A 12,558-nucleotide genomic window follows, 5' to 3' on the forward strand; every position below is an offset into this window, starting at 1 on the left:
CAATTCATTGAAACACAACACGTGTCCCAATCCAGAGCCAGTGTTTGGATGCCATCATTTAGAATTAGAATTTTGATGATGTTGGTTGATATTTGTAAGGTATGTTAGATACTATCGGACATCTTTAATAACAATATCGAATATGACACCTCGAGTTTATTTTCAAATCATCTTCCGACAACGGGCAACGGAAAAGGTAATTATAGGGGCAACGGCTGCCCTTAACAGAAAAAAACAAGTGGCCAAGGCAACAATAAGACAACGAACGAATGCTCGGGAATTCCAGGTTGGACCAAGGATTCAACCCAACAGTTCCCCTAATGTCAAAACGTCCGGCTAGAATCGTTTCGCTTGCCAAATGAAGCAAGCCGTGGAGGGGGGAAGAGAGAAGAAGGTGTCGTGGATGCGCAATGTGGAGAGACAAGACGAATATCGATGTTGGAAGCCGCGCAAAAATAGCAAAAACCTGAGAGCCAAGATCGCCCCTTTTCGGAGGAGTTGGGGAGACGAGATACAAACAGGGGTTCCCCTTTTCGTTGAAGAGTCTCCTGCCATGCGTTGCCTCTTTGCACTCCTTTGAGAATTTCTCCGACAGGTACTCTCTTCCAACCTGTTCATCTACTGCAATCCAACGGATTGTTTGTGTTAGAATGGCTAGGGCGTTCATGTTCACGTTACCGGAATCCTAGAGACCGGTTCCTGGCTTCATCTCTCGTTCATCTTTTGCCAGGACTCATCGCTTGGAGGAAGAGGAGGGGGTTCTCCGTCACGGTCTCCACAGTTTTCTTGATCGGAGTCTCCTCCTGATGGCTTCGCCACCGCTGCCATCGTCTTCATCTCCGCCGCCATCGCCTTCACCCCCGCCTCCACCCTCAGCATCACCCCCGCCGCCACCGGCCTCTTCTCCACCTCCCCCAAAGATTCAAAGTCTTCTCCCCCTCCCCCGAACGGCTCACGTTCCCCTCCACCACCTCCTAAATCATCCAATTCTCCTCCCTCCCCACCACCGCCTCCTCCTCCTCCGCCACCCCCGCCTCCGCCTCCTCCTCCACGGCGATCATTAGCACCACCGTCGCACCCGCACGCCACCGTCGCATTCCCCGTCCAACTCTTCTAGCCCCAGCTCGTCGCCCAATGCGCCCCTCATTGTGGGATTGGCAGTTGGAGGAGGATTGTTGCTACTGATCATGCTTGCGTTTGTCTGGTCATGCGCTAGAAAGAGGAGGAGACCGCACGATCAAATGAACTATTATAGGGACAACTCCAACGGATCCAGATGTAAGATCACTCTTCAAACCAAATCACAATTATGTTTCTCGCCTTTACATTGTCCTGAAATGATTTGAGTTTCCCAATTTATATGAAATTCATTCCTCACTTTTGGCGCCATTGCCAAACAGTCAGTGATTATTACAGTGGCCCACAGCGTCAGCCGGCGAATTGGCAACACAATCCACCCATGGAACACATGGTCAAGGTACCTTCACCTCAGGGGGCGATGAGCACGGGGTATGGCAGTTGGTCACATCCACCGCCGTCAGCAAGCAGTGGCCAGCCGAGCTCGGAGTTCTCTGGCCCACATGGCCCGCCGTTGCCGCCACCTCCCCCGTCCTTTGCATTAGGGTTCACGCAGAGTACCTTCACGTACGAGGAGCTAGCAGCTGCGACTGGAGGGTTCTCGCAGGTGAACTTGTTGGGAGAAGGCGGGTACGGCTATGTGTACAAAGGGGTGTTGCCCAACGGGAAGGAGATAGCAGTGAAGTCGCTGAAGAGCGGTAGTGGGCAAGGGGACCGCGAGTTGCAGGCAGAGGTTGAGATCATCAGCCGCGTGCACCATCGCCACCTCGTGTCTCTCGTGGGTTATTGCATTGCGGAGAGCCAAAGGATATTGATTTACGAGTTTGTGCCCAATAACACCCTTGAATATCATCTCCACGGTAAGTTCTGCAAATTTCTACCCCAGTGCTAATGCACTAGTAAGGTATTTGAATGTTAGAATTTAAAGCAGAATTGATGGACTTCATCGATCTGTTGCTTCACTAAAATATCTATATAGGGAAGGATCGCCCTGTCATGAACTGGCCGATCAGGCATAGAATAGCATTGGGTGCAGCCAGAGGACTTGCTTACCTCCATGAAGATTGTAAGTTCGCTACTTGATAGCTAAACTCCGAAATCGACTTTCTTCACGCTCTCTTCCTCAGTTGTATGTTAAACTTGTTCAACTGATATTGATTAGGTCACCCAAAAATCATTCACCGGGATATCAAAGCTGCGAACATACTACTCGATTTCAACTTTGAAGCCAAGGTGAGAACAATAGTTGCCCATCTTAAATTTCATGTCATTTGAGCCGTTATGATGGTGGTACAGTGTCCTTTGGCCTTGGACCAGCAGTCTAATGATTTCATACTATGCGAATTTTAGGTGTCTGATTTTGGCCTTGCCAAGCTATCTACGGACAATCATACTCACGTGTCGACGCGGGTGATGGGGACATTTGGGTGAGAATAAGCATTAAGCTATGTTCTTACAAATACACATGCATCTCATGAAATAGTTATTGACTTAGTTAGGGTAACAGATGCTTTGTTTTAGTGATGATAATGATAAACTCAACCGGCGCAAATTAGGAAATCAGTTGACGACTCATTTGGAGTCTTTTTCGATCTTTCTATTGGTGTAAAGAGAGTCTATTAATGCAGATATTTAGCTCCGGAGTATGCAGCGAGCGGCAAGTTGACTGATAAATCTGATGTCTTCTCTTTCGGAGTGATGCTCTTGGAACTAATAACTGGAAAACGCCCCATTGACGCCGATATGGACGACAGCCTCGTGGATTGGGTTCGCAAACCTCTCACTTCATTGGCTTAACGAGCATTCATATCTAATGTGTTTGCTCATACGTTAGATTGAACTTGACAAGATTTATTGTGTTTCTGCGTGACCAGGCAACACCGATCATCACAACTGCTCTGGCGGAGGGAGATTACGGCAAGTTGGTGGATCCGCGTCTACAGGACAGCTATGTCCCTCAGGAGATGGCACGCATGGTTGCTTGCGCCGGCGCATGCATCAGACGCTCTTCCAAGAGAAGGCCCCGAATGAGTCAGGTATGGACAAAAATTATGAGGGAAATGATGGACATCAATATCATGCTGTTAAGAAACCACAAAGCTAATGGAACTTATCTTCGAAACAGATCGTCCATGCGCTCCAAGGCGATGTCTCATTAGACGAAATGCACGAGTGGGCGAAGCCAATCAACAGCTCGACTTTCGAAGGCAGCAGCAATGGGACAGGTTCCTACATTTCGGACATGAAAATGCTTAGAGAAAGCGCTCTTAACGGCGAACTAGATGTCAGCAGTGATTACGGACGTAATCCTTCCGTTTCTTCGACCGGCAGTGACTCCCGCGAGTTGAGCAAGAACGAGAACCTTTGAGCGGGGTCGATCCTGTCTCAAGCATCTCTCGACGTGGCAGGCTCAGCAATGTGAATGTCTCCCTCTCTCTTCGAATCCTGAGAAGTTCTTGATCGATGCCGAAATTTGTTTCTTTTTTTCATAAGTGATCTACGATCCCAGCTGTCGAACAACTTATTGGCGTTTTCGTAGATGTCGTGTGTAAACTGGCGTTTCGTAGGATGACATACAGTTCAGGTTCGTATGACATCAACGACCTGTTTATGTAGCTTCGGATTGGTCATATGTGGCTAGATAACGAGTAATAGATAGAGGTAATTTTTATTTTTAGTCGACTCGTGTGAACATATAGAAATTAAACCACATTTTACCCAATTACCACTTAGTTCCCTTTGCTTTTGAAAATACCAAATGCATTCTCGAGTTTTGATTTGGGATACCACTTTGCACGTATACATCAATCATCTTTATATCCCTATAGGCAAAAAGGTCATTATCTTTGTCAAAATATTTATGTTCGAGTTCTAAATTCTCACATCCATCCCAAACACTCAAACCAGCCAAAGACGAAACCACTTACCATCTAAGATGCTAAAATGAGTGTGCAAGGGTCATGACTTAGTATTTTTAATGTTGGGATTTGTTTAGAAGTGCATGTGAATGACATTTAGATGCTAAAATGAGTGTGCAAGGGTCATGACTTAGTATTTTTAATGTTGGGATTTGTTTAGAAGTGCATGTGAATGACATTTAAAAAAGTAGAGGTATGTAAAAAGTCATAAGTGGAAGGTATACCCATCAGTGAGATTTTTTTTTCTTTTTTTGTAATCTCCTTTGCCTCCGACTGTAAATTTCGTCCTAGAAAAAGGCCCATGCGTGGCAATCTCATCTTTCTTAGGGATCACGATTTCCTAAACAACCCTTTTAGCATAGCAATGCGATTAATGTAAATTCACATTCACTGATTTCACTTCAGGAGCAAATCATATTTTCCTAACATCACCTCATTTCGTGTTATGAATTAACACACACTTACGTTATGTGAAAGCAATTATATAGAGTTGATTTTCCATAATTCCATGTCGTAATGAAACTATCTTTTCAGGCATAACCAGTTCATAAGTTGCCATTTGTTAAGTCTCCGTTAAATGCACAAAAATCCTATTCTTTTCATACGAACAAAATTGGCATAAAACTATACTCCGTGAACTCTGTGTCCACTTCGACCCAAAAAAAAAAAAAAAATTTGTGCCCACGTCAAGTTATGTTGTGTTGGGCTGCAAGGCCAGGTTTAATAAAATATGCATATGGAAATGTATATTGTTTTCGCATAATTACATCAAAAAATAAAAAGAAAAAGGAATTAATTCATATAATTTAACCTAGGAGTGAGCATTTTCAAATTCTAAGTTTCGTACATGTTTCGCTTAGAATATGAAATTTATCCTTTGAAACATATTTATCATTTTTTAGAATCTAGAATTTATCATACATAATATGGAACTTTAAATCTACGTTGTTACGAGTTCTAGGATCAACACAGATTTTACTTATATTGAATAATCACAATAATAATCGCCTTCAATAGCTATTGCTGATCACAAATTAAATTTAGTCATGCATAAAATAAAAGTTTTGGTCATAAAATGAAAACTCAAATCGCAGTTCATTTGTAGATAAATAAAAACACAAAAATTCTTCCTTACCAAAAAAATAAAAACACAAAAATTCTTTAATCAAGTGCCTTTGGAACTGAACCCGTATACTGAATCGGAGCTGGGGTTGCAGTTCATCGTCGAGCCCTGTTCAATTAGCTTCACCAACTGCACCTTCACACCCCCCTGCGTAAACGCACCCCTCTCCCTCTCTCTCTCTCCTCTTCTCCCTTTCTCCCTCTCTCGCTCGCTCTCCCTCGCGTGTCGCTCGGATCCGCGTATCTCCCTCGTCGGCGATGGCCCAGCCGTTCGCGAAGAAGGACGACGACCGCGATGAAGAAGGTAAAAAGCTCGTCGAACCGTACTGTTCCCCGATCTGAATCGCCGTTTCCCCCTCGAGCGTCGGGTCGGGCCTGCGGGGACCGCTTTCCCGGCCGCCCTCTAGATCCGTCTTCTATCGAGACGCGTGCTTTGGCGGAGGATCCGGCTTGATGCGCTGCCGGCGTCGGGGTCGTTGCAGCTGATCCGGTGGATCCTCGTCGATCCGATCAGTATTTGTCGCGCGTTCCTCGCTTTAGGGCCATTCGATTGGCGGAAGTTATCGGTCGGGTGGTCGAAGATCGGTGGAATCGCTGTTGTCCGATCGGAATTCCGTTTTCGGAGTTCTCGCGGAGGAATTGGGACTCGATGCCCGTCCTTTGTCGATTGGGACTAACTTTTCTGTTTTCGGTGCATTGCTGCCTCTTCATTTCCGGTTTGCTCTACTGCCTTTGACTGTGTTTTGCTTGAATGTGATGCAGCTGAATACTCTCCGTTTCTCGGGATTGAGAAAGGAGCTGTTCTTCAGGAGGCTAGGGTTTTCCATGATCCCCAGCTGGATCCGAGGAGATGCTCTCAGGTCCGAGCCTAACCGAGCCTGATTTCCGTGTTTGCAGTTGTATCTGTTGCTTGTTCACAGTGCGGAGGCTAACTGTTGTGGTCCTTTTTGTCCCGAATTTCAGGTCATTACGAAGCTTCTATATCTACTGAACCAAGGGGAAACATTCACAAAGGTCAGATTCTCCTTTGTAGTTTGATACTGGTTTTATTTTTCATGACTTTCGAGTTTCCTGCATTGGGTGTTTGCAAGCTCATTCTCATCTTATTGATGGGTGAAATTGTTCTTCTCTGTCAAAATCTGGATTTGATATGCAGGTAGAAGCCACGGAAGTGTTTTTCGCTGTCACGAAACTTTTCCAATCGAGGGATATTGGATTGAGGAGAATGGTTTATCTGATGATCAAGGAGATCTCTCCTTCCTCTGATGAGGTGCCACGATTTATTATGTTTCAGCAGGCCTGATGTTGAATGCCATGACATCTTCTTGCGCTGTATTACTAACTTGCTCGAGATATTTCTTTATCAAAGGTCATCATGGTGACAAGCTCTCTCATGAAAGACATGACCAGCAGGACTGATGTGTACCGAGCCAATGCTATTCGTGTTCTATGTCAGATCACAGATGGAACCCTTCTGGGCCAGATTGAGCGATACTTGAAACAAGCTATAGTTGATAAGAATCCTGTGGTTGCTAGTGCAGCTTTAGTCAGTGGGATCCATATACTTCAGGTTATTTTTGTTATTATCTTGTTACTGATCATACAAATATTTATCTCAGTTTCTGCACATATACACCAACAAGAATACATGTTTACATGTTTTTTATTATAAGAGAAGTGCCCCATTAGCAATTATTTTGTTTCTATAGACAAATCCCGAAATTGTGAAAAGGTGGAGTAATGAAGTTCAGGAGGCTGTCCAATCAAGGGCCGCCCTTGTACAGTTCCATGCCTTGGCTTTGCTTCATCAGGTACGCTAGATGCTCATTGCTGGTTGTCACATCCATTTTGATGGATGGTTTCCTTTTTTATTTTTTCATTATGTAGATTGCACTTGCACTATATGTATGAGCAAATGGAACCTTTTGGATGTCTCTGTACTTTGTGCTCCTCTCTGGTGGAGGTGAATGTCTGCAACATCTGATTAGGTGTTGTTAGTGATGAACTGGCATGCTGCCTTTTGACACCTTCTTCTCCACAATAACTTCTCTGTTTTGCTAATGAGAACTGGAAGATAACTCATTTTCAGAAGCCTGATCAACTCTCAAACAATCTGATTCATTGAGCTGATTTTCTTTCAGAGTAGTATCAGTAGTGAGTAGTGTTATTCATGCTGGCAGCTAAGTGTATTGTTTTCGTTCATTTTTTCTGTGTTTCTTGTGCGCATCTTGTTTCCTTGTTTTCAACTATTCAGGATATTCCCTTTACTATGATGTTCCTCTACAATCCAGAGATCCACCGAAACTCTTTTGGCATGCCATGTTTCATCCCTTTATATTTTCATTTTAAGACTACCATTATGAGTAGCCACCATAAAACTAAATTTAGTTGTTTCCGCATTAAAGGAGGTCTAAGGGGAGGCTTATGTCTCCATTAGGTAGGTCAACAAACTGCAATGAACTACTCTTTCAGCTTTTGAACGTGTAGAAGTAGCTTTTGCCTTTTATTGTGGGCACAGCATAACTTAAGGACTAACATGACTATAGCATATGCTAGGAATTATGTAGGAAATAGACGAGGGACAAAAAAAGGTTGGGGTATGAATAAAAAGTTTTACTTTAAATTGACAGGCAAGTGATAGGTGCCGTAAAACTGGGTTGTTCTTATTAAGTTTGTATAGTTTTCAACATAGTTATGGACCATGAAACATCACGGTTGATTTAACTGCGTCCTTTTTGTAGTTTTGTTTAGAGACAAAGATGTTGATCTTCTCATTTTATTTGTTTAAGCTTGTCTTATTTTTGGCTTTTGAATTTGTTACCATGTAAATTCTAAAAGAGAACTTGTGGGAATGGAGAAAATATGGCTAAATAATATGGCTAAATAATACTGTGCATTGACAAGTACTTCTCCTAGATTTGTTAGTTGCCGGAACATTTTTCACATCTTCCTATAACTTGCAGATTCGGCAGAATGACAGACTTGCTGTTAGCAAGTTAGTTACCAGCTTGACTAGGGGAACTGTTCGCTCTCCTCTGGCACAATGCCTGTTAGTACGTTATGCTAGTCAGGTATGTCCTCTGATAAGACATAGAAATACCATTTTGGGTTCCCATCATTATCTTACAGACAATACTACGACAGGTCATTCGTGAGTCAGCCAATAACTTCCAAACTGGAGAAAGGCCATTTTATGATTATCTTGAAAGCTGTCTTCGCCATAAGTCTGAAATGGTGATTTTGGAGGCTGCAAGAGCAATTACGGAACTTAGTGGTGTGACAAACCGCGAATTGACTCCAGCAATTACTGTCCTTCAGCTATTTTTAAGTTCTTCCAAGCCAGTTTTGAGATTTGCAGCTGTGCGTACTTTGAACAAGGTATGACCTGGTTTTCCTTTGTGCTCCAAAAAGTCTTTTTTCCTCGTCATAACTTTCTTAAGCATGGGATTTTCAATTTTTATGAAGTAAAGAGAAAAAGAGAATTTACATGACTTTTATGAAAAGCAAGAAATAATTAACTAGACATTAATAAGGTGGAGTGCAGCCATAGTATACTGTATAAGATGAAGGAGATGTTGATAACAAGGTTATTGAGGCCAATTTACTTGTTAACCTTGGACTCGTCTTTTGAGGCCAATCTAATTGTCTGGTAGACGTGTGTTACTTATATGGTTTTGTCATAATAATATTTCCTTTGTATCTACAATGAATATTCTGAAACAAGACTGTTACACATCCAAAGGAAAGCTACAGAATGTCCAAAAGCCCACGCTTATCGTGATACATTGCATTCCTTCCCCATGCGGTACTGATTGACTTTTGCTTTTCTAGAATTGATTTGAATGTGGTAGAACTTCTCTGCAGGTGGCAATGACGCATCCTATGGCTGTCACTAACTGCAACATAGATATGGAGAGTTTAATCTCTGACCAGAACCGAAGCATTGCCACACTGGCAATCACCACCCTTCTGAAGACTGGAAATGAATCAAGCGTTGACCGTCTGATGAAACAGATCACAAATTTCATGTCAGACATTGCTGATGAATTCAAAATTGTTGTGGTTGAAGCCATAAGATCGTTGTGCATAAAATTTCCCTTGAAGTATAGATCCTTGTGAGTAACATCTTCCACCCTTCTTCCTTTTCCGACAATTGAATTAGTTCTCACCACACATTTTTGCTTTCTATATTCCTATATAATCAACAAACTAACGGCTTTTTTCTCTGGTGCTTTATGTTGACAGGATGAACTTCCTTAGTAATATACTCAGGGAAGAAGGTGGATTTGAGTATAAAAAGGCAATTGTCGATTCAATTGTGATTCTAATAAGAGATATACAAGAGGCAAAAGAAATTGGGTTGCTTCATCTGTGTGAATTCATTGAAGACTGTGAATTTACTTACCTCTCAACACAGGTGTCAATAAGCTTCTTTTTTTTTTTTTTTTTTTTTTTTGTGCTTGGCATTCTGATTTTTCCCTTGTTTCATTAGTTGTGTCGAACTTTAATCTTATTCTTCATGTAATTGTTAGATTCTCCATTTCCTGGGGATTGAAGGGCCAAAAACCGCGGATCCCAGCAAATTTATTCGGTACATTTATAATCGTGTACATCTTGAGAATGCAACTGTTCGTGCCTGTGCTGTAACCACATTGGCTAAGTTTGGTGCTACGGTTGATTCATTGAAGGTGCAGTGAACTGCTTTCTTTGCCTTACGTTTGTTTTGCTTATTTGGGATCTTGGACTTCTCTATTTAACACTGTAGAATTTTTTACTGCAGCCTCGCATTATTGTCCTGTTGAGGCGTTGTCTTTTTGACAGTGATGATGAGGTATGTTTTCTGGGTATTGCTACCTTCATCCTTGCACCCCTTAATTGGTAATTCTTTATATTTGAGGCCCTTTTTCCATTAAGAAATGTATTACTCGGAAACTTTTCTTATGATTTTGTCTTCCTTTTAAGGTTCGCGATAGGGCTACACTATACTTGAATACACTTGGAGCTGATGGTTCAGTTGCTGAAACTGATAATGATGTAAAAGAGTTTCTTTTTGACTCACTGGACATTCCGCTTGTCAACTTAGAAACAAGTCTGAGAAATTATGTAAGTCTTACATGCCCCTCTAACTTTTACATGCCCCTCTTACTTTTGCCTGCTGTTAAATGCAACTCAAGTTATATTTTGAACACAGGAGCCATCAGATCAGCCATTTGACATTAATTCTGTACCCAAGGAGATAAAGGCTCAGCCACTTGCTGAAAAGAAAGCACCAGGGAAAAAGCCTATAGGTCTTGGTGCTCCTCCCACTGCCCCCTCTGCTGCTGTTGATGCTTACGACAAGCTGCTCTCTTCAATTCCTGAATTTGCAAGCTATGGCAAACTCTTTAAGGTTCTTTGGCAGTTCTTTGAAGCATTGAAGTGTTATAATTGAAATTCTTAAGAGTAAAATTAACATGTCATTTTCTCTTGCCAGTCTTCTGCCCCAGTTGAACTGACGGAAGCAGAAACCGAGTATGCCGTTAATGTTGTTAAGCACATTTTTGATCACCATGTCCTATTCCAATACAACTGCACAAATACTATCCCAGAGCAATTACTGGAGAATGTAATGTTCAGCCTGTTGCTGCCTCTCTTGTTTTCAGCACTGCTCAAGACTCGCTGTGATTATGACCATTTTTATATATATATATATATTGCAGGTCACGGTTGTTGTAGATGCCTCAGAAGCAGAGGAATTCTCTGAAGTTGCATCCAAGCCACTAAAATCTCTTCCTTATGATTCACCTGGACAGACCTTTGTGGCATTTGAAAAGACAGATGGAGTTCCTGCTGTAGGAAAATTCTCTAATGTGTTGAAGTTCATCGTTAAAGAGGTATAGGTTCTGCCAAAAAAAAAAAAGTCCTGGACAAGGATATACTAAAAAGATTTACCAGTTTTATTTGCATGCATGAGGACCGTAAAAGTTGAACATAGCTAGATATCCCTAATACGTGGAAAATGGTTTGTACTTGTTTTAGCTGTCATCTTTTTTGAGATCCTCGCAGACGTGGTTCTTTTTAGTTTCACTGTCAACTAATGTTAAGACTATTTGCTCTTGGAAAGCAATATTACGTTAGAGAAAAGGATGTAGTTGGCTGCTTATTATTTGGTACTCAGTAGAAAGCTCAGTCAAAAGCTTATTAATCTTTGGGTGTGACCAGTTTTCGGTTCTTGTTGTCAAAGATAGCACAAGGATGAGCGTTTGAGTATCCTTTTCCATCGTCATTGTGGAATCTTAATTTTGAATCAGGTGGATCCAACTACTGGTGAGGCAGAGGAAGATGGCGTAGAAGATGAATATCAGCTGGAGGACCTTGAGGTTGTTGCAGCAGATTACATGCAAAAAGTTGGGGTGTCCAATTTCCGTAATGCATGGGAAAGCATGGACCCAGAGGGTGAGCGGGTAGATGAATATGGCCTGGGCTCAAGGGAAAGTCTTGCTGAGGCTGTGAATGCCGTCGTGAACCTTCTTGGAATGCAGCCATGTGAGGTACTTCTATTTGCAATAATTGCATCCCTCGGCGGTCATGCGACTTTCTTTTTCAATGCTATCTTGAAAGGCATGAACATGATGGAGGTTTATGCGCAGAGCATTAGGATATCTACCTCATTTGACCTGTAAAAGGCGATGCTGGTGATTTTAGAGAAATCTACTTGTTCTATTAAGGCACTTGTCCTAGATTTAGAAATGTGCACGTCTGTGAAAAATTTGCGTCCACTATCCGTTAAAAAGAGATAATAATAAGGCTGAATTGTCACATGTGAGGACCTCGCTTTTAGCTTTATTTTAGGTGTGCACAGGCAGTTCACTCTAGGTTTTCATGCTTTGTCTCTGAGTGGGCTTAATTAGTGTTCTTTTTCTTCTTTTAGGGCACCGAGGCCGTCCCAAGCAATTCTAGGTCACATACGTGCCTGTTGTCTGGTGTATTTATCGGAAACGTGAAGGTTCTTGTGCGATTATCGTTCGGAATCAGTGGTCAAAATGAGGTTGCAATGAAATTAGCGGTCAGGTCCGAGGATGAAAATGTCAGCAACACCATTCACGAGATCGTGGCGAGTGGCTAGTTTGCTATTGTGGAGGTACTCGTCAGATATTCAGCCTTTGCAATTTTGTACATCTAAAGAGACTACACTACAGGTGGATGGAGGCATGTTGGTAAAGCCCACTTCCAGGTAGGAAAAACAGAATGGTCCGAGCTTGTGCCCGTTTAATTATTCATGCGGAATGTAATGAGATCTGAGCTGTTATAACATTAGCTCATTGTTTTCCCAACTAGTAGTGTTTGCCTTTCATTACTCGGATTCAGATTCTTTTATTTTTTATAATTTCCTCGCCATGTATTTTCCTTTTCAAGGCTTACTTGTGTATGCAGTTGGTGTTATGGCTCGAACAGAGCGTGA

At 42.2% G+C, this 12,558-nt stretch overlaps 2 protein-coding genes across 2 annotated transcripts; both read left to right on the forward strand.

Annotated features, from left to right (window-relative positions):
• Positions 1–299: 299 nt before the first annotated feature.
• LOC104420544 (proline-rich receptor-like protein kinase PERK7) lies at positions 300–3,716 on the forward strand. The gene is given in 11 exon segments (XM_039301735.1): positions 300–595; positions 731–917; positions 920–1,052; positions 1,099–1,278; positions 1,401–1,937; positions 2,057–2,143; positions 2,240–2,310; positions 2,428–2,504; positions 2,706–2,844; positions 2,952–3,113; positions 3,203–3,716. Coding segments are annotated over 10 exon segments (1,740 nt in total). The 5' UTR covers positions 300–595; positions 731–806; the 3' UTR covers positions 3,446–3,716.
• A 1,531-nt stretch (positions 3,717–5,247) lies between these two features.
• LOC104418829 (coatomer subunit gamma) lies at positions 5,248–12,558 on the forward strand. The gene is made up of 18 exons (XM_010030279.3): positions 5,248–5,421; positions 5,880–5,977; positions 6,081–6,131; positions 6,274–6,387; positions 6,487–6,687; positions 6,827–6,928; positions 8,081–8,188; positions 8,262–8,495; positions 8,982–9,232; positions 9,363–9,534; positions 9,650–9,805; positions 9,898–9,948; positions 10,080–10,220; positions 10,309–10,506; positions 10,591–10,722; positions 10,817–10,990; positions 11,408–11,647; positions 12,028–12,558. The coding sequence occupies exons 1-18, from the start codon at positions 5,376–5,378 to the stop codon at positions 12,220–12,222; spliced, it is 2,664 nt and encodes an 887-aa protein (XP_010028581.2). The 5' UTR covers positions 5,248–5,375; the 3' UTR covers positions 12,223–12,558.

Source organism: Eucalyptus grandis, chromosome 9, assembly GCF_016545825.1.
Source record: "Eucalyptus grandis isolate ANBG69807.140 chromosome 9, ASM1654582v1, whole genome shotgun sequence".
Taxonomy (NCBI): Eukaryota; Viridiplantae; Streptophyta; class Magnoliopsida; order Myrtales; family Myrtaceae; genus Eucalyptus; species Eucalyptus grandis.

What these genes read in the sequence shown, in the direction of transcription:
- LOC104418829 (XM_010030279.3), top strand. Translation starts at nt 5,376, where the DNA reads ATGGCCCAGCCGTTCGCGAAGAAGGACGACGACCGCGATGAAGAAG. An exon ending in GTGGGATCCATATACTTCAG is followed by an intron (nt 6,688 to 6,826) that starts GTTATTTTTGTT and finishes TTGTTTCTATAG; the next exon opens with ACAAATCCCGAAATTGTGAA. An exon ending in AAACAAGTCTGAGAAATTAT is followed by an intron (nt 10,221 to 10,308) that starts GTAAGTCTTACA and finishes TTTTGAACACAG; the next exon opens with GAGCCATCAGATCAGCCATT.